Source organism: Mustela erminea, chromosome 4 (genome assembly GCF_009829155.1).
Source record: "Mustela erminea isolate mMusErm1 chromosome 4, mMusErm1.Pri, whole genome shotgun sequence".
Taxonomy (NCBI): Eukaryota; Metazoa; Chordata; class Mammalia; order Carnivora; family Mustelidae; genus Mustela; species Mustela erminea.
Window position 1 is genome coordinate 84,320,548 of NC_045617.1, and position 21,830 is coordinate 84,342,377.

A 21,830-nucleotide genomic window follows, 5' to 3' on the forward strand; every position below is an offset into this window, starting at 1 on the left:
CGCCCCCACTTTAGGTCAATAGGAACTATTCAATTGCGGTTTCTTTTAATGCTGCTGCATTTATTTGAGTAATTCATTGGCCAGTAATAAGGTGATTCCTGCCTGTTGTACGAGCAGTTCTCTATGGAGACATGAATGTGAAATATAGGTAAAAAGCCAAAGCTGTTTGAAGAATGCTGTTTCTAAGGGTGATGGTTTATGAACCTTTCCTATTTGTTCTCAAGGGTTTACCTTCTGAAAAGGCAGAAGGTTTTACAGCAGCAGGAGAGAAATTCCGTTAAGAGGAGGAAAATCATGAAGCTTACTTCGTCTTTCTTTCCCTTTCTCCAGAGTCTGAATGGTGTTTGGCTGAACAGAGAACGTTTAGAACCTTTAAAGGTCTATTCTATCCATAAGGGAGACCACATCCAGCTCGGAGTACCTCTGGAGAATAAGGAGAATGCAGAGTATGAATATGAAGTTACTGAAGAAGACCGGGAGAGGATGTATCCTTGTCTTGCCCCAAAGAATGACCAGATGACAGGAAAAAATAGGGGATTGAGAACTAAAAGGAAATTCAGTTTGGATGAATTAGAGGGTCCTGGAGCTGAAGGCCCCTCAAATTTGAAATCCAAAATAAGTAAAGTGTCTTGCGAACTTGGTCAACCAGTGAAGTCTCATGGGAAAGGTGAAGTGGCCAGTCAACCTGCTGAATATTTGGATCCTAAGTTGACTTCTGTTGAGCCAAGTGAGAAGACCACAGAGGCTCATGTTTACCCTGGTTCTGCAAAAGTCATAGAGCTTCATCATAAGAAGCAGAAAGCCTCAAACCCTTCAGTATCTCAGAGCAGCTTGGAGCTGTTCAAGGTGACCATGTCCAGGATTCTGAAGCTGAAAACACAAATGCAGGAAAAACAGGTAGCTGTCCTGAAGGTGAAAAAGCAAACCCAAAAGGGGAACTCAAAGAAAATTGTGAAAATGGAGCAGGAGCTACAGGACTTACAGTCCCAACTGTGTGCGGAGCAGGCCCAGCAACAGGCCAGAGTGGAGCAGTTAGAGAAGACTTTCCAGGAAGAGGAACAGCATCTCCAGGTACCACACAGGAGGAAAGGACCTGCCCGTGCTCCTCAGGGATGGGCAGGCTCTTGGTGAGCCTCTGGCCATAGCTCTCTGTTTCTGGGTCAGGGACCACGTCCTGAGTGCCAGGGACAGGAGATGGAATGGGAACTAAGGACTCTGAGATGGGAAAAGGGGTTGGAGTGAAATGTTATGGCTTCAGTATGATGGTCAAGAGCCAGAGCTTGGGTGCCGTGTTGGGGTAAGGTGGCTGGCAGAGCCATCCAGGACATAACTGATCTCAGGATGTAAAGCTGAGACCCCTGATAACTGAGGCAAGTTCAAAGAGAGGTTGGATGAAGTTCAGGGTGCCACAGAACCACAGTGCACTCCAGGTCATTATGAATTATTTTTCTTTGCTGTGTCAAAGCCAACCATATAGCCCCAAGACAGCGATGGGTCGGGCATACCCAGTTGTACCTGGCAACTTACTAGCTCTGATGGTTAGTTAACTCTGTAGCTAACCTAGGAAGCTAGAAAGGCAGAAAATGTTTTTGTTTCTATCCTGAGCAGGGGACAGGTATACTATGACTCAGTTGCTGAGCTGAGTGATAAGCCACCTTCCCCAGTGCCTTTAGGGGCAAGGTAGAATAATGACTGTCTTAGCTGTGTCAGAGTAAGACCAAATGTGTCCCCATCCCTGAGTCAATTGCTTAGATTGCAAGCTCTTGCACAAAGCTCCTAGGCTAGAGTTGATCCTGGTCCCTGCTCAAAATGTCAGTTCCCGTCTGGCAAGAAGCACACATTTACTCCCACCTACTTGTTCAGGTAATACTGAATGTCAAGAATTCCCCATTGTTGACTTAGAAATATAAAGGACCAATCAGGATTGAAGTGGATAAGCTTTTCTGTTTTGTTTACTTTGCTCAGGACAAGGAACAACCAGTAGTGTTGGCTTATTTCTGAACAATTTATAAGTTTCCTCCTAATCTCTGCTGTCTCCTTGAACTGGTAGCATGAGCAAAGGCCATGGATTAAACAGGTCTCTCTGAGGGTATGCAGTACTTGCTTATGTGTACTTTTTTGCTTCCCTTACCAGCCTGGACTAGTTTTTGAAGTCAGTAGAGGGAGTTCGTCTTTACATATTTAGTGTATGACACCTTCACCAGAGCAGAACCCTCTTTAAAAGCTAATATGTTCGGGAACAAGAGTTATTATTAATTAATATTTGTGACTGCTTTGATCATCCTTCAGGTGTCGGTATAAAATTTTTTTCTGTATCAAAATGGTAAAGGGAGAAAGGACTGGCTTAGAGAATTTCTAGGGTATTTGAGGGTCATATATAAATAGCTCATGGTGAAATATATCTAGTCCTTTGTTTATGAGCTGCATTTCCCTCTCCCACCAACTCCTAAGGATTTATTCTATTCCTACTACTTGTTCAGAAACTCATTTAACTGTAGCTGCTTCACACAGATTTATTTATTTATTTATTTATTTATTTATTCATTTATTTATTTATGGATCACTTACATTGCTTGGTGTACGATATTTGGACTTCAGGTGTTTATAAAGATGCTTAATAAATGGTTTTTGCCATTAATAAATCTTGTTGAAGAGATGAGATATATTATACACATAAAATAATCAGGACAGTTTTAAGTCAATATATATTTAAATTAGAGAATAATTTCCAGTTGGCATATTAAATGGGTAGGTAATTCTTAAAGTAAAGAGGGAAGGGTGCAGAGGTCTTGTACAAGGTGCTGGACATAGGGAAACAATGATGTGGAAGGCATCCACATCAGAAGGGGCCAATGGAGAAAATAGAGCATAATTTGCAGCAAGGAGGTGAAACAGTTTATGGGGTAGAAGTGGTGGAGACTCACACTAAGAGACAGGGCAGCCAGAATAGAGGGAAGAAGCGTGGCAGAACTTGTTAGTGTCAACCTAGGGGGTCATATCTGAGTTTAGATATTTGGTGGCTTCGAAGCTCTCAGTTTACGTCTTTCTGGGATTCACGGTGTTAGCCTGCCAAGGAGACTCAGTATTACCCCGGGGGTTCTCTCCAGAGCAACCTGAGTGGTAGCTTGAAGGTGACAGCTCTGAGGTGTGCGGTCTATGGGTAGTTCGCACTGCTCAAAGCCCCTACTGCCAACCGCTGGAAGTAAAACGGGAGATTCTCCACCTGCTCCCTGCCCCCTATTGTTTCCAGATGTTCACAGAAGCCAGACTGCTCTGCTTATTGCTAGATTTTGTTTCTTTTATCCTCCTCCCTGTAGGGAAGCCTTCCATTTTGTTTTTGGCTTTGCAGGGTTTGGAGAAGGAGCAAGGAGAAGAGGACCTGAAGCAACAGCTGGCCCAGGCTCTGCAGGAGGTAACTCGTCTCTTGCCACTGTACTGAGATTATAGTGGGCTGGGGCTTCCCATGGCCACTGGCTGCCTCCTCTGCTTAGCACACACCTCCATAGCATCTCCAGTGTGCAGACAGAGCAGCTGCTCACACCGTCAGGTCGGAGATTTGGCCTCATAGACATGCCAGACCTCAGCATGAAAACTTACATCTTAATCTGAGCAGATGTTGCTCTAGTGAAGATGGGACGGAGCCTATAGCAATTAGGAGGCTCTGAGGGGGAAGTGGCTGCACTTCCAGAAAGGTGAGGGCAGCAGAGGGGAATTTCAAGCTATGACTTTGCCACCAGGGCCTGCAAGGGCCTTTATTACCTCCCTGTTCCTGAGCTGAAGCCATCCAGAAACCATTCAAGAATGTTCCAATTAAGCGTTTTAGGTCAGGTTGAGAGAGGAGTTTAACAGTCAGGAAAACATAGCGATTTACTGAAAGGGCAAGGCTCACAGGAATAAAATTCCCCTCAAAGATTGCCAGTAATTTATTTCATGTAACTTGACTATCACCTAATAATTTTTTTAGAAGCTCTTTTGCATCTTTTAAACCTGCTTTACCTTCTGTCCTTTATGTTTTTATGATCAGTAGTTTGATGCAAGTTTTGTCGAAGATTAGTGGGATAGTTCAAATCTCCTTGAGAATAGTGAGCAACTGCATTAGAATTTGTTTAGGAGAATTTATCCTTATGTTCTTTTATTGCATATCTGACTCCCAACTTTCTTAGAGAGCTAACAGCCTTGTATTATTGTTAAGCTTTGAGGGAATGCCTGCCTTGATTTCCCTAAGGGTGTGCAAATAGCCTTGAAAAGAATTGGGTGAAAATTCAGTCTTTTTGGAATTTTATTTTCTAAGGTTGTTTATTTTCTAAGGTGGGAAATTTAGTAATGCCTCATTTAGGCATTATTAAATTGTATTGTGATATTGTTTTGATATTGACTGGAAAAGAGTAAGGTTCTGCCACTTGGAAATCCCCAAGGGATCTTTGACCACCTTGTACCCACAACTCCTCACCCTCTCCTGAGAGATAGGAAAACATTTAGCATGAGGTACTTGGCTTGTTTCTATTCATTAGACTAAAATGGGATACTTTGAGGTCATGGTTTATAACAGCATGCCTAGAGACATACCACTCTCTCAACTGAAGCAGTGGTTGTTTTGGTCCACCCTGTGAGTCCCTCTGTAGTAATTCTTTTTTATGTATTAGGCAGTTACAAAAACTTGCATTTACATAGAGCTTTAAAAATTTTCCCAAATGCTTTCATACCTGTTATTTTCTTTTTCTTCACACTGATGTAGGAGGGGTACCTGTTGTCCCATTTTATAGATGAGTAAGTTAGGCACATACATGTAATCAGTGGTCAAGATGACTACCCGGGCCTTCCGATATAACTGCTTTTTGTGGGAAGACCACACATTTTAAAGTTTGTTTCTTGAGTAATATCTTTTCAGAAATACTTAGCTTTTCCATCTTTTTTTCTCTTTAAAGAAACAGATTTTTTTTTTAAAGATTTAATTTATTTATTTGACAGACAGAGATAAGTAGGCAAAGATACAGGCAGAGAGAGAGTGGGAAGCAGGCTCCCTGCTGAGCAGCGAGCCCAATGTGGGGCTCGATCCCTGGACCCTGGGATCATGACCTGAGCCAAAGGCAGAGGCTTTAACTCACTGAGCCACCCAGGCGTCCCTCCACGTTTTAGAAGAAAGGATTTGAGAGAGGAGAATTAAAGTGCAAGCTATACGTAAGCATGAGGGTGCTCAGAAATTTTCATAGAGGTAGAATCTCTTGACATTCAGTGTAGGCAGTTAGTCACAGTGATTGAGCTGTTAGCTCTTGAGTGTGCCAGCTTCCAGAAGACACAGACAGGGTTCAGCCAGCACTGCCTTACAAGCACGTAGTATGTGATTTGTAGAATAAATAGGTTAAAGGGCTTTTTTATTTTCAACGAAAATGATAATCTAGAAATTCCAGTTCTCTCTGATTAATTCTTAAAAGCCCCTCCCAGTGCTGGATAGCCTCTGATTACTTTATCAGCTCTTGAACACTGGTTCTCAGAATCACTTGGGTGGCTTTTTTTAAAAAATGCACATTCCTGGGCCCCCAGCCAAACCTACAGAATCAGACTCTCTGGAAGGCAGTTTAAATTCTTTAGTTGATTTGGATGGCCATTGAGGTTGGGTTACTCCCAGAGGGATTAATGGATTTGAAGACCTCCCTCCCTACCTGCCCCCTTCCCTGAAGAAGACCAGCAGGTAAGTGGGCTGTCCTGAAGGAACAAAGGCATTCTTAAAATTGCTAATCCATTGATACCTTGAACCAAAGCTACTGATGGAGAGAGCAGGCTCATGTGTGGCTAAAAGGAAAGTTGCAATGTAAGCTCATCTTGATCGTGTATCTGCTGTGTTTCTGCAGCATCGGGCTCTAATGGAAGAACTAAATCGCAGCAAGAAGGACTTTGAAGCAATCATTCAAGCCAAGAACAAAGAATTGGAACAGACCAAGGTATTAGAAAGAAGATGAAGGTTTAGAATTTGGTTAGTACGTGCAACTCAGCATTTTCAACAGTGCAAGGTTGCTCTGGTGAATGAAGAGAGAGATTATGGTGGTTCCTTGCCTCAGGGGAAATAATCCGTAAAATTATTCAGGCCTGTGGAAGGGTCTGCCTGATGTTTTTTTCCTTCCCTCATTTAGAAGCGAAACACTGGGAATGAGACTCATCCTGCAGTCTCGTCCTTTGGCTGTGGTGGTAGATGCTCCTTCAGAATGTTTCGTTGACACAGGCTAAGAGGTGATACAGTCAAGAAACAGTTCGTCCTGATGCCTTAGGTCATTATTTCCCACATCACATCAGTGGGATTCTTAAATTAGGGGGTTTTGTTTGTTTGTTTGTTTGTTTTTATAAGATTTTATTTGTTTATTTGACAGAGATCACAGAAGCAGGCAGAGAGAAAGGGGGAAGCAGGCTCCCTGCCAAGCAGAGCGCCTGATGTGGAGCTCAATCTCAGGACCCTGGGATCATGACCCGAGCCAAAGGCAGAGGCTTTAACCCACTGAGCCAACCAGGCGCCCCTAAATTAGGGGTTCTAAACTCAGGTGCTCACCAGGGAAGACTGAAAGTAGAAGTGAGTGAAGTGACCTATGTGCAGGCTCCGCAGTAGGGAGTTGTGAGGACAGAGGCACACCAGCAAGGGGCACTCGCCACCCTTCTTGCCCACCTCTGTCCCCAAGAGGCAGCTCTTCTCTGCTGTAGCCAGTAAATGCAGGCCCACTGTTGTCAGAGCTTCTGACTTCTCCACAGAAGATGGAAATCCAAATGTTTATGTGAATTGTTTCAATTTTAAATATTAGCAACAAATTCAAGGCTTTTTTGTTGTATTTTTTAATACCATGAGGGCCAAACTAAACAAATCTGCCCCCTAGGTCCAGTCCACAGGCCAGCAGTTTGGAGCCTTTGACCTGAACTTAATGTCTGAGGTTTACTGCATCTCTCAGCCCACCACCCTTCCCCACAGACAGACCTGGAGCAGAGTACGGAAAAGAGGAGTCTAAACTTTCATTTGGCTTGAGATCCTTATCCTCTGTTTAAATCACATAGTACCTTCTTTCATAACTTCCAAAAACCACATCTTTTAAACCTAGCAATTTTTAAGTTTTTAGGGAACTTGACTCTAGTTAAAATGAGTCCAGATCCTTCTCTGCCCTAGGCAGTGTAACAGTCTTTGCTTTGATTAGAAGTGACAGTAAAAGATGAAAGACTAATCAGTTACTCATATATACCCTAAATGGCCTTACCTTTCTCTTCAGGGGCTCTTGACACTTCCAGCTTAGGGGATAAGGAGCTGACTTAAATAAATGTTTGCTTTAAGAGAACATACCTAGGATCCTTCCCAAAAAGTGTGTCCACAGCGGGGTCTGACCTCTTGGTGAAAACAGAAGGAAATTGGACTGCAGACCTTTGTAGGAGGAGGGGTGATAAGCATCATAAAGCTTGGATCCCGAAGATCCAGGAAGAGGCCCTCTTTCAGCCTCTTGCGTCCATGGAGTATAAGTATTATCCTCATTTTGTAGAAGAGGCAGCTGCAAGGAACACAGGGGACCTTATAAACTAATTTAGGCTTCCTGCCTCTATGGACTGTTTTTCATGTCTGCTTTTGTGTCCAATGAATTCTTGGATGCTTGGGATGATTTTATATCACCCCTAAACTGCTGTTAGTTATAGGATACTTAATGCCTCATTCTAATCTTGGGTGGTCAGTGGGGTGAGTATGCTATCTTTTGTTAGTTCTGGGAAAGGAGACAGAACCTACAATGCAAATACACAAAAAGTGGAGAGAGGAAAGAAAGGCAGACAGTGCCCTGTATTAGAGAGCAGTAGTGAGAAACCATAACTCCCAGGGAAAGGGTTTCATTCTCCTATTGCTGCACCAGGTTGAATATTTTACTTGGATTCCCAAATCCTATTCCAGATAGTTAACACTCCTCCCTGTCCTGTTGTGCATTCTTGTTGGTTCCCCCAAATGACAGGTGGGGTTGGGGTTGTGTGTCTTTGCAGGAAGAGAAGGAGAAGGTGCAGGCACAGAAGGAAGAAGTGCTTAGCCACGTGAATGACGTGCTAGAGAATGAGCTCCAGTGTATTATTTGCTCCGAATACTTCATTGAGGTAATGACAAGCAGTGGCTCGTGTCTTCTTGTTTCTCTCAACCCTGAACAGAGCCTCAACTGCACAGGTTCTGCTACAGGGAAACATTCTGAAGAGATTTTTATTCTAGGAATCTATTGTAGTTATTTGACCTGAAAGTGACCTCGAGAGGTGGCCATATCTCGTTTGTTTTTTGTGGTCTTCTTTACCTTTACTGATCTTTTTATTTCTTCCGTTGTTGAGTGTTTATTTGGTACAATCGCTATTTTTAGCTGCAATAAAGCCTTTATTTCTTTGTTGTTGGAAGAAAATGGGGCCACATGGCATTAGATTTTTGAAGTATCCGAGTAAAGCTGCTCAACAAAGCTTCTCTTTACTCTGAATGGGTGCAGAGCTGAGAGTGGGTGGGTAGTGCAGCCTTCAACAGGGTGGTAAATGTCACTGACGTGTGGTCACTTTGGGAATTCAGCAGCCAAGTGGAACATATTTCAGGGACACTCTGAGGCTCCCTATGAAAACAAAAACATCTAGGTTTCCATTTGTTATTATGTCGTATTTTTGCATTGACTTTATTTGTCACAAATTCTATCATTTGTGACCAGTTCATCTTACACCACTCATCTTAAAGTCAAGTTGTTAAAGGACAGTGCTTTCCAGACTTCTTTAGAAAGGAGAGTGTAGGCACACGCTCCTTCCTTCTCTCTGGTAGTCTATAGGGAGGGTGAGCGTATTAGCCTCCTGGGAAGGGCAGGTCTGTTTCTTTTGCTTGGATCCAGTTTGACTTCGGGTCATCGTTTCCACCATAGTTTCTAGTCATTTGATTGCCTACTTTGGAGAGACTCAGTGTGGCTTTGACAGGGCTCTTCTAGAGGAAGGCAAGGGAAGGGGCATTGGGCTGGGTGATGAGTTACCCCACCCGGAACATCTGCACAGACGTAGAAGAGACAAACAACCTGACCCGTCCCTTGTTTACCATAGACTGCCTGACCTTTTCACAGTCACCTCGTAAAGTCAGTGTTGAAAAGAGGTTTTATGTTAATCAGACAGGTTTTGAAGCCTGTTTGTGAGGATTTATCTCATATATTTAACAAAATATCTCCTAGTTGGCTTTCTGTGCTAGATTTGGCATTTGAAAAATGCGTGATTTCTGGTATTTTCTATCCTAAAAGCAGGAATGAAGACTTTAAAGCCTCAGAAAAACTTGTATCTTAAGAGATGTGTATAAACAAGTGTAATGAAGAGGACGGTTTATATTTTCAGAAGTGAAAAGGGCTCTGGCAGAAATTTGACCATTGGAGTGACTTGGAGGAGTTCCTCAGCTTTAAACTCCCTTCTGCTTTCCCTCCTCTCACAGACTTATTTACTTAAGGGTTCATTTTCAGTCACTGTCCGTGAACCCATTACATTTTTTCCATTTTTTTAGTTTCTTTTTCCCCCGAGCCTTTTTAATTGTCTTTATACATATTTTTTCTTTTTGTTTCTCTCTCTCTCTTTTTTTTTTTTTAAGATTTTATTTATTTATTTGACATACAGAGATCATAAGTAGGTAGAGAGGCAGGCAGAGAGAGAGGAGGAGGTAGGCTCCCCACCGAGCGGAGAGCCCAATACAGGGCTCCATGTGGGGCTCGATCCCAGGACCCTGGGATCATAACCTGAGCTGAAGGCAGAGGCTTTAACCCACTGAGCCACCTAGGCGCCCCGTCTTTTTTGTTTCTTTTGAGTATAGATGATGCTCCTACTGTTCTATATACTGAGTATTCAGAATGTGCTCCCCATTGTCTATTAAAATTGAAGCTCGGATTCACCATCAGCAGGTTATACATCTGTTTTCCATGAGAGAATTAGTGATGTATGTAGACCAAACATTCACACGCGTACTAGTCCTACTTGTGTCCAGTGACGTTTGTTTTCAAGGTAGCTAAGCCGCGTTAGCAGTGTCATCTGAGTTGGTGGAACAAGACAGACCAATCAGCCTATATCTATGAACTTACCTTTGAGAAAGAAGCTGAATGATCTGACTTAAAATTTCCCATCCTCAAGAACAAGTCTAATACCATCTGTAAGCCCTCTAGATGGAATTAGGGTTAAATTTCCATTTGGCCTTGGAAATGAACTCCTGTGCTAGATTTGTGATCACAACAGCCCTGGAAAAGTAAGCATGATGGTTCTGATGTGTGTGTTTGCATTCCCTTTATAGGCTGTCACCTTGAACTGTGCCCACAGTTTCTGCTCTTACTGTATCAATGAGTGGATGAAGCGGAAGGTAGAATGCCCCATTTGTCGGAAGGACATCAAGTCCAAAACCCACTCCCTGGTTCTGGATAATTGCATTAATAAGATGGTAGATAATCTGAGCTCAGAAGTGAAAGAACGACGAATTGTCCTCATTAGGGAACGAAAAGGTAAGTGGGTATGAATAAGAAGGTGAGTTCCCTCAACAGAAGACTGACAAACTTAAGCAGGTTTTTTTGGTTTGGGAAGAGATAAATGATTCTTAAGCTAAAGAAGAGGAGGGAGAAATGGGAAAAAAGAGAGTTAAAGGTAATGAACATTGTAGAAAGAGTTGAGGGAGAATGGACTTGCCTATTTGAGTAGTAAGAAAGGGGGAGACTTAATTGTATGTACCTTGGTTATGGGTGTGGATGGAAAACACAAGGTCAGAAGCCTCATTGTACTGATCACTAGATGGTGCTGTTGTCCAAGACAGTTCAGTTGCTGTCTAAGTGTTGGCGAAAACCTTGGATTGGGTACACAGTTATCAACAGGAGATGAACAAGTCAGAGATTGGCAAATTGGAGAATGCTTGGTGAGAATACATGTTTTATAGTAAGTCATAGCTTAATTACACAAACTGGATATGATGTCAGATTAGATAAATTTAATCTTTGGGAATTCTAATATGTTTACCAGCTCGTTTCCCAGTTGGAGAGAATTTGGATAAAGAGATTGGGGAAATGGGTGGGTAAATTCCCCTAATGAGCCATACTTCCTTGGTGAATATCCACTTATTCAACTAAGTGATCCCATCTCCCTTGGAGCTTGCTGTGTTGTGGGTTGCAGAGCCCCTCCACCTGAGACTTAAATGTTTTTGTGGCAAAAGATGCACCCTGGGGCAAGGCACAAGGAAGCTAATGGAGAGGAAAAAGGATTGGTTATTGGCCAGGGGTGAGAGCTCACAGAAGCAGGGTGGATCCAGTCTCTCTAATAATCCAGCACAGCACTACCTTGTGGGAGAGCATCAGAGCCAAGGTGCTGTGATGTCAGTCGGCTGCACATAAAGGCCAAGCAGAGAAGAAGACCCAGAAGCTCACTGCCCTTACAGGAGCTCCCTACCACCACCCGGCCATTGGTAACCCAGACTCATATGTGTCTCTGAATGTACCTGTCTCTAAGTCCAGAGAAACTTAAGCCCTAAAAGCCATGCTGCTAAGAGTAGGATCTGTCTGCTACTTCCTTCCTGCTAGCCCTTCAGTGGATGTTGGCCACTTTGAGTAAGGCCAGGAATCTGCCACTAAAATACAGGCATTTGTTCTGTGACCCTGGCACTCGGCTGGTCAGCCAAAGCTGAGGCAGCAAGCCTATGCAGAGCCAGGTGAAGTAGCTGCTGAGCGGGAAGTGGCCTTGAGCCTCTTCTACCAAGGAAGGCATTCTGACCTGTGGAAGGCTAGGACAGCCCTCAGGTGGTTCTTTGGAACCCAAGTGTTTTCCGTTGACAGCTATGTGCTCATAGATTTTGTCAGTTTGGGCCCTCCCAGATCTTTTACCTCACAGGAGCCACTAGATTCTGGCAGAATCCCGTTGCTTTTCCTCTCACTTCTCACTCTGTCAACAGTTATAGGAACAATACACACCACACAGGACTAAAAAGATACAGCATTGTTGCAGCTCCCACAGCACTCAGTCCGTGGAGAAGGGAGAAAGTCAGGGAGGCAGTGGGATGAGTTCCAGGCCAGGGTGCTGAGACACTGCAGAGAAGCAGGTGGTCAGTTTGGCCTGGGCAGGTGGAGGTACAGTAGGAAGCTTCATGGAAGTACCATTTGAACAGAGTCTCAAGGTTCCCAAGGCTGGTGCTTCCCAAGCAGAGGCTGCAGTGCAAATGAAGTGTAGAGGCAAGAGAAGCATTGCAGTGTTCCTAGCAGTGCCTCCTTGTGGCCCATAGGTAACAGAATGGCCACGTGGTGCCAGAGCAACGTGAGGACAGCCACCAACTCGGGAAGTGTTCCGCTGAGGTGTGGTAAATGCCTTCTGCGAGGGGCAATGACCCAGGACCCAGATTTAACCCAGTCAGCCTTCCAGCTGGAGTGTGCTGGAGCAGGGCATGAGGAACATGCACGTACTTTCTTCTCTGAGCCCACTGACTGGGTTTCTTCTCATGTGCGCAAGTGCCATAGATGGCTTCATGCAGCACTGGAAAGGGAAGGAAGAGCCCCGTGTCCTAAGTTCACCTCTGGCTCTCCTCACACAGAGTTACAACTGCAGAAGAAATCACATCAGACCCCCCCGCTTCTCCCTCCAGAGGATACAGAGGGTGCCTCTCTGCCTTTTTGGTAACCCTCGGAGCCTATTCATGAGCTGAAGCGGACTCCCCGCCATGCTTCCTAGCGGGAGGGGCGCTGACACTGGTCTCTGTTTCCGTGGTTATCGCAGCAATTGCAGCTCTGAGGAGTTCTCCACAGAGACAGAAGGTTCTGAGTCCTGATTTAGGGAAACGTGCCAGAGCCATCAGGAGCTCCACTGGTCTACAGTATGAGGTTTAGAGGAAATTCCCAGTTCAAATACCGACTTTCCTTGCCAATTGAAAGCTGCTTTAATCCCCAGTGCATGGGAATTTTTAAAAAGGACCTGACTTAGAATCTGGGAACCAGGATTGGCAGGCCTTAATTGTCAGAGTTTGGATACCACCAAAGGGCTGTTTGCCTCCCGGGCAGGGGTTGCTCTTACCACAGATTTGGGGAGGAGAAACCCTTCTGTCTGTGGCAGTGTAGGGTGCTAATTCTTCCAGGAGCAGCCCCACTCTAGGCCTTCCTGGCTGGTGGTTGTCTTGTAGTTCCATATCCCCATGGGAGGATTGATGCCACATGACTGATGAGCCACTGACCCTCATAAACTCTGTGAGGCCCGATTATACAGAGGAGAGGAGGAGAAGACTTGGAGACCAGATCCTGTGTTAGAAAAAGGATGCTCTGGAGGTGGGGCAGATAACAGACATCTAGTAAGTGCTTGTCACATGAATAACTGTGGCTCTCTGGGATTTTGACATGAAATTTTCTGAAGGGAAGACATTTTTTGACATTCCCTGCAGAGGATCTCCCTCCGGAGCTGGTGGGGTGCTGGAGCAGAGTCTTCTGTCAGCTACGCCCCCTCTTCTGTTTGTTCTGTTCTCATTAAATGTTGGTTGGTTGACAGAGTGTTAACATTCTCACTTTTAGCTTTCCCTAGCAGTTTCTTTGGGTTGTACTCAGAAAAGAAGAAAGCAGATTACCTAGAAATAAAATTGTTGGTCCTTTAGAAGAGTGATTTTCAGTCCAGGGGCTTTTTCAAGCTACATTCCCTGGCTCCCTTGATACTGTTACATTGAACCAAGGCTACTGGTGGGAGCATGCTATGGCCTTTAGGTATGCTGAGGTGAGAAGAAAGGTTTATGAACCACAGGTTTCCTGAATCTGTGACACAGAGACCCTTGTAGTGGTTGAGGGTCTCTAGGGAGATAGACTCAGGTCAGACCACAGGGCCTGTGTCTCTTGCCAGTTTCCTGTGGGCTCTGAGGAGAGTGATCTAGACATGGGACAGGAGAAACTGGCAGTCACCTAAGAAAGTATCTGCCTGCCTAGCTGCAAGGTTTTCCTTGATGATGCCCATCACCCTCTGCTGAAAGACAGAGCCTCATAAAGGAGTATGTGGGCATGGCCACAGTAATGGTATCTGGCAAGCTGAGCTCATCCACAGAGCATACTTATTAGCAAGTACTTTGAATCCACCCAGCCTTGCCCCTACACAGTCTGAAGGGTCGTACGCATGAAGTCAGCATGCCTGCCCAGCACAGGACAGTTCATCTAGGGGAAAATGGCTCTCAGCAAGGTAGCCACGGGCTGGGGTGTCCACAGGCATGCACGCAAATAGTTCGTAACACTATTTTTGACTTTTTTGACTTTTAAAGATTCTTCCTTTGCAAAATTATCATGGGATAGAAAATTAGTAGACTTGTTCCTAGAAACAGTTTTGTATTTTTCCATCACCACCTCCCATTTTTTCCCCTTATTTTTCCTTTCCTTCTCTTTTTTTGTCTATGGTCCTTCCTTTCCTTCTTCCTTGATGGGCGTCTCCCCCATCACCCTTGTGGCATCTCAGATGCATAGTTGGAAACAACAAGGGCAGCACAGGAACTGTCTCCCCAGTGGGGGAGGGGACCATGATTGGAGTAGAGGTCAGCTGTGGGATTAATTGCCATGTGTGGAGTAGCAGCCCATGATGGCCTAGAACTTCAGATTGCTTGCTGAGACTAGAGTCCTTTAGACATTTTTTTTTTTAAGATTTTATTTATTTATTTGAGAGAGAATGTACACATGCGCACAAGTGGAGCAAGGGCATTAGGACAGAAACCCAAGCAGACTCCTTGCTGAATGTAGAGCCTGAGGCACAGAGCTTGAGGCAGAGGTCCATCCCACCACCCTGAGATCACAATCTGAGCGGAAATCAAGAGTTGGATGCTGGACCAACTGAGCCTCCCAGGCGCACCTTTTGTCTTCTTAATGATAAAATAGAGTTATTTTGGTTCTCTAAAAAAATGGATTCTCCCTTCCCGAGCATGTAACTTTATGATTTCCTTTACAGACATACACTTTCAGGAACTTCTTATTATAGAAGACCACCTGTGTAAATACAGAGGAGTGTTATTAACCAAAGCAGATTTTCCTTGAGAGTTTCTTGGTTTCTACACTTAACTCTAGATGAACACAGAGCATTTTTAGATCTCCATGAACTAATCTCAGAGAGTGGCTGGGGTCACTGACTATGCTTCTTCCTCCCTCCCCCCATAGAATGTCATAGAATTAGGTGCATCATCGTTGAGGCTTCTCTGCACCAGCTGGATATATATCCTGCCCGACTGCCTGCCACTGTGATTTTTAAGAAATCTGATGAGACCAGACATGCTCCTATTCCTGGCTAAGACATCTGCTTGAATTGCTTTCTGCTTTCCTACTCTGGAGAGTTTGGACCCCTTTTACCCTTGTCCCATGAAACCTGAATCAGAACCAACCACAAAGAGTATCTCTTCCTTGATTCCTATCATCTGGGCCTTTCCTTCTCAGTTCTTACTAAGTGCCAGGTGTTGGGGATAAAAGTAAGCAGGGCATCAGAGGAAAAACTGCCTTTTGGATATAGCAGGAGTGTGGGACATTGATGACTTTATCTGGTACAAGTTTGGGGGGACTGGTGGGGTGAGAAGCTAGTTTGCCATGAATTGGAGAATGAGTGTGAGGTTAGGAAGTAAAGTAAGATAGACAAGTTCCTCAAGAAATTTGGCTACCACTAAGACATAGGGACATCACCAAGATAAGGCCATAGCTGGAGGAGGAGGTGGGATAAGAGGAAGTTTTTGTTTTGTTTTTTGATTTTGAAGACACCGAGAGATCTGAGTGTGTTTATTTGCTGAGCCTGTGGAGGAGGAGCTGCTGGGAAGTTGAGATAGTGGGTAGGGCCAGATTCTTTGGAAATGAGGAGAGGGCAGGACAGGGAATGCATAGAACAGATGGGGGAATTAGTGTCTAAAAGTGGGAGGGTACATCCTGTTATCTAGAGAGAAGGGTTTAATGTGGGAGGGTGGGCAAGGCGATTTGCTTGAGGAGAGTCAAGAGAATTTCTTTCTTGTGGCTTTTTTTATTTTTTGGTGTGCTACTAGGTGAAGCCTTAGCTGCAAGGGAGACTCGCTTAGCTCTCTCAGCTCTCCAAGGCTGCCCATAAGTGGAGAAGGGTAGGATTTTATAATCCTGTCGGTCCTCCTACCAAGTGTTCAGGACTCAGTCTCAGGGAACAGGACAGTCTCTTTGGTAGCTTTATTGTGCTCTTAGGCTGGGATCCCTGCTTCCCCGGATTGAGGAAGCAGAAACAGTACATAGCAGTAAATTATCCCTCCTACTCCTCCCTTTTCTCCTGTCCTTGCCTAGTGCTATGTATATAATTCCTTCGCTATGTATATAATTCCTTCGTCCTTCAACAGTGTGCTTTGAGGGCCAGCTTTGTGCCAAGTGCTGCTATAGTTTCCAGGAATAGAAAGAGAAGCGAAAATCTAGTAAGTTAGATGTGATTAGTGCTACAAGAAAAAGCAAGGGATCAGAGAGTGATCATTGCCATTTTTGGTAGGGCAGTCATGGAAGGTGGCAGAGAGAAGGCAGTACTGGAGTAAGGCCTTGGAGGCAGTGGCCACAGGAAGGGGGAACACTTTTGAGGGGGGGAGTGGAGGAGCAGCGAAGCAGCCAGTGTAACCACAGTGGAGCACACCATGGTGGCGAGGAGGGTAGCACAGAAGGACCTCAGGGTCCTTCATGGGCCTTGAACTCGTAATACTCTGGGAGAGATGAGGAGCAGGCTCTGAACAGCGTGACATGAGGATGGCAGCAGGGAGGCCAGGCCAGGGAAATACAGGCTTCTCCTTTAATTCTCTTTTCTTTCTCTTCCAAGCCAAGAGACTCTCCTGAAGACCACGCTCCAGGGGCGTTCAAGGGATTGCCAGGCAATGGGAGCTTGGGATGGTCTGGAGGATTATCTGTGGCCAGGTCTTGGGCTGCTCTGAGATAGAGCATGGGACGGAGCCACGTGGGACAGAGACTGAGTTAGGAAGTCCTCCTCATGAGCCTCCATGTTGGCCGGCCACGCTGCCACCGCTCTCTGAGGCCATGCTGGTACTCCCCGCGAGGGCTGCTTCCGGGTACTTGATAGACTGCTTCACTGTGTGTTGAATGGGTTATGTATTTCTGTTCTGCTTTTTAAATTTATTGTTTTTGTTACCATTTGGGTACCTCAGAAGCACGTCAGTTGACATTTGTTTTGGACAGGTTGGGTGTAACCCCTACGGCTGCCCCTAAAAGCCAAGGCAGCCTCTCTTGGAGAGGATGGCCTGCCTCTTTGTAAAAACAAGATGTCATTTCCTGGAAATAAAATGTAAAGCCTATCAGTTGCTCAGCTGGGCTTTGGTGTATTTATCTTCTTCCCTTCCAGCTCCCACATAGTCTCACAAGTAAACACTGACAGCTCATAAATTGCAACCAAGAAAGTGTCTGTATCAGATGATAGACTGAAGTGAATGTCAGCCTAAGAACCAAGCCCAAGATCATGGCCATAGCAGATGGGCTCTGTTACGGCCCTGACTGTTTTTCCTTTTCATTCCAGAGGTAGGTCACTGCTTACTTGGTTTTAGGACCAGGTGGCTTCCCCTCTCTCAGCTGGGATTCAGGAAGTTGTTCCTGAATCTATTTTATTTATTAATTTATTTAGTAAACTCTATACCCAGTGTGGGGCTCAAACTAAAACACTTGAGTTCAGAAGTCATACGTTCCACTAATGGAGGCAGCCAAGTGCCCCCAAATCTCTTTTAGCCAGTGTCAGAAATCAAGGGCAATGGTTTTATGATAATGTAATTTTATTTACTTATTTATTCATTCATTTATTTGTTTATTTGACAGAGACACAGAGAGAGGGAACACATGTAGGGGGAAGGGAGTGGGAGAGGGAGAAGCAGGCTTCCTGCCAAGCAGAGAGCCCAACATGGGGCTTGATCCCAGGATTCTAGGATCATGACATGAGCCAAAGGCAGACGATTAATGACTGAGCCACCAGGCACCCCTGAATATTCTGTTTTTAAAAGACAAACCAAAAACTAGCCCAAACTTTTGCATTATTTTGCTACAGGATGTTCTTTCCCTGGAAAGATATCTGATATTAAACATCATCTGCATTTTGCTTGCCTAGAAAAATACATGATAACTTTTCTGCCTACAGCACCAAACCACAGTATAGCAGAGCCCCACCACTGTGTAGTCTGACTCTAATTAAAGGCATGTTCTCTACAATGGAGCTCTAAGAAACTAAAGAGGGTTTGTTTCTGATTCTGCTTTATTACACAGATGAATGCAGCCAGCCTGCTTTGTGAAGTGCTTTGCAATGAGTGGCAGGTGTCCCATATATATCTGATTCTGTTAACCTAGAAGGGGCTTACTCTACCTCTAGGCATGCAATCAGACTGTGCCCAGGCGGGGGACTTTACCCTCTGTGGTTTTGATAGCTGGATACTTGTCATCTGCTTCTCCAATTGGAAGACACTGTTTTTACAGAAAGCCCTAAGACCCTTTGTTATCTATCTCCAGCTCTTCTCTCTCACAACTGTTTCCTCTGAGCGACTATCCAGGTAGTCACCACAGCTGCCAGAGTACCTGGGATGGGCAGTTTTCTCCAGCTTCCTGTTTGCTTTTACATTCTGACTCTAGATAGAAGCTCCCTGCTTCATATCTAAGGGCAACCTAGAAATTAGGGATGCCCTAAATGTCTCAACAACACATTCTAGGCCTCTAAAGAAGTCTAACAATTAACTATATTTGACACAGAAATTAAGAGAAGGAACATCTAACTTGCACTGTGGTCCTAACCTCAGAACCTACGAAAGTAAAGAGAATCATGTAATCACTTCCCCCCACCAAGAGATGCAGTCTTATTAATGGGTGCAGGACCTCATTTGAGCAGAATGCTGCCACTGGTAACAGTAGGCCAAGGGCTTGTTATTCTGAAGTTAAACTTCCCACTTGGTCAATTCTTTAAGCTTTTTCTATAAATGGGAGCTGAGGCAGTAGGAGTAGGGAGCTTCTGGGGAGAAGATGGGCCTTGTATTAGTGGTTTCATCAATTTAGAAGAACATACAAATCCCAGGAGAGGGTTGGGTCTGTAGTAGCTGCTCCATATCTACATGCTGTATTTCTCTTGTCTGTACCACCCAGGAGCAGTGTACCCACTAGGGGTTACCAGAGCTCACTACTTTAATCTCCATGCGTATTTCCTGCTTGTGTTTCCTTACCAAATTCTAAAGCAGATCCCCACCTCAGATCCAATTTCCAGACCCACTGTCTCCACTACACATTTCCCTTTGGCTTCTGTGAATGATTTAATCTGGTGTAACTTTTTTATCAGACAGTGGCCATTTGAATTCTGGATGTTTCCAGTAGATTCAGTGATAGTTATTGAATACTCATTTTTTGACTAGGTCCTGCTCTAGGTGTTTGGGGTATGGCACAAAAAAAGCTGCTGTGAGCCTACAGTCTGTTCTAGGAGGGGTCAAAAGTTTCCCAGAAAGGCTTTACTACATTCCTGTGGGAGGGGTTTAACAGTGCTGCCTATGGAGCTAGCATATGGGATGTGTCTTCACATTCCTCAGACGTCAGACTGGATCCACTCCAAGATATAAAGCTGAAATTTCATACCTTCAGGACCTCGGTCGCCAGAGTGTTTTCCATCCATTTGCCTCCCCTTAAGATGTAGCTCTCTCCCTGCTTTAGCCAGGGGCCGTCAAGGACATCTCTGAGGCAAGTTTGGGCCCTCGCAGCATGGGAGGCAGGCCCAGAAGACCCCCTCAGAACTGTATGAGACCATCATAGCCCTACGTAGGCAGTCACCTAGGTGACCACTGAGGGAGCTTCAAGGTGACAGGACCTCAGCCCAGGTAGGCACACCCAAATGTGTCTGAAGTAAGTATTGACAACACACTGAGCCTGGAGATGGGTGAGACCGGGCAGGTTTCTAGGACATGTGCCTTTGTGAGTTTATGCCTAGCTGTGAGGACTCTCCCGACCTATGACTCTTCTCAGCTCCTTACCTAGGCCTCTCCCAGTGGTGCCCTGACTCACAAGAACTCATTGTGTGTGTCTCTTCCTAATTCTACCTTCAGTGAGGCCATGTTGGTAGTTTGAAATCAGTCATGGTGAGATTATTTACATCATGGAAATATGGCAAAATGCCACAAATTGGAGCCCCCTCTGACCCCACAGGGATAGCCAGTTAAACATTTATCAGAATGTCACTGGTGTCTCCCCACACGGTTCCTAAGGCCTTCTCACCCTGGGTCTTCCCAGTTCTCATGAAAAAGCCACTAGTCAGGCCAAGAATGCTATTTCCTTCTGGCAGTCTGGAATTGCTCCAGGATGGCAGTGGTGTCCCTGCAGAGGCAGAGCAGCCCTCCCCACAACTCTAGGCCACACTTAGTCACCGTTGGAACCATGGACACTTTCAGAATATCCAGTTTTTCAAGCTTCTTTTGACCATCAGTCCCATAAACACTGGGGCTGGACCTAATCTTGGAAGCCCAGAGAAGGCAGATGCCATGCCACACCCTGCATCCCCACTTGATCAGCGACCTGAGTTCTCATAGTCATTTGAAAAAAAAAAAGAAAAAGTAATAGTACTGGGAGTCAAGAGAGCACAGGCACAGACTGAGGGGCATAGAAGTCTTCCTAGAGCATTAGACATCTAAGACCTGAAGGACAACTAGTGGTCACCAGGTTAAGGATGAGGAGAAAGTAGGGTGGGGGAGGGGAGAAGGAAGTATTCTGGGTAGAGATAAGTGGAAAGCCATGAAGGTGAGAGAGAGCATGGCCTCCTTGAAGAAGTGAAAGGCATTCTGTGTGAATGGATTGTAAAGTTTCTAAAAGAAAAGTAATAGTATTAGTTAATGATAGATAAGTAACATTGTTACCAGCACTTTAAAAGAATTAACTCTTGTTAATTCAACCATTATAATTCCATTTTGTTGAGATGAGAAAATGGAGGTCATGAGAGATCAAGTCACTTGCCCAAGGGGACACACATTGGTGGAAGTGAAAATGTAGCTGCCAAAGTGACCAGTCCCTAGTATGGAGTTAGGGCCTTATTCTAAGAACAGCGACCAATCATTGGAGGTTAGAATTGGGGAGTGACATTTTCCTCTGTTTGGGGAAGATCAATCTGGTTGCTGTGTGGTGGGTAGGTTAGATAGCGGTGGGAAGACAAAGGATCCAGGGAGGCCACTTAAGCAATTCCAGTAATTCAAGCAAGAGGTTAGATATCCTGAGTTAAGTAAGGCATTAGCAGTGGGGATGGGGAGAAGTGAAGAATTTCACAGATATTTAGCAGGTGTGTTGAGCAAGACTTCTGACTGATTGGATATGGGGATGAGGGAGAGGCTAGAGTTAAGGTGGTGACTCGGTTTCTGCCTTGGACAATGATCTCTGTGAGATTATTCACTGAAGTAACTTAGGAAGAGGAAAATGTTTGGGGAAACATATTGGTCAAGCATGAATTTCTGTGTGGGGATTGTTGAGTTTGATAATGCCCAAAAGAAAATTGCATGGTGTGAATCCCTATGCGTGCTAATTAGTATGCTCCCCTCCACAGTCCACACACATTTTAGTTTTTCCAGATACTCTTCTGGACATCATCCTCCATAGCAATGGCTAGAAATAAAGTAGTCCTAGATAGCTGCTTTTAGGAATTCAACTGTTAGCAGGTGGATTTGAGAATTTACCATGATGCCCGAAGGCAATCAGTGTGCCACATGATATCAGACCTACATCCATTCCAACATGCACTAAATTGGCTGTCAAGATAAATATTCGCAAACTGGGAGAGCATAAGTGCTGGAGCAGAAGAACTGTTGATTCAAGATCTTTCATGCAAGGGTGGAAAAATCCATGTGTGAAGTGTACTCAAGTAAGCGTTGTGGTTGACACTTGCGATTA

At 44.8% G+C, this 21,830-nt stretch overlaps 1 protein-coding gene across 8 annotated transcripts in view; it reads left to right on the top strand.

Annotated features, from left to right (window-relative positions):
- RNF8 (ring finger protein 8) overlaps positions 1 to 21,830 on the top strand; it is a 51,147-nt gene that overhangs the window by 14,575 nt on the left and 14,742 nt on the right. For 2 of the 8 annotated variants that reach the window (XM_032339792.1, XM_032339797.1), the window contains 6 exons: positions 331 to 1,071; positions 3,350 to 3,412; positions 5,850 to 5,939; positions 7,990 to 8,097; positions 10,274 to 10,478; positions 12,236 to 17,256. In XM_032339792.1, the coding sequence (XP_032195683.1) occupies positions 331 to 1,071; positions 3,350 to 3,412; positions 5,850 to 5,939; positions 7,990 to 8,097; positions 10,274 to 10,478; positions 12,236 to 12,627 (1,599 nt within the window). In that variant the 3' untranslated portion in view covers positions 12,628 to 17,256. Of the gene's footprint in view, positions 1 to 330; positions 1,072 to 3,349; positions 3,413 to 5,849; positions 5,940 to 7,989; positions 8,098 to 10,273; positions 10,479 to 12,235; positions 17,257 to 21,830 lie in introns of those variants that run through there. The other 6 variants (XM_032339794.1, XM_032339799.1, XM_032339800.1 and 3 more) reach the window with 5 other exon arrangements.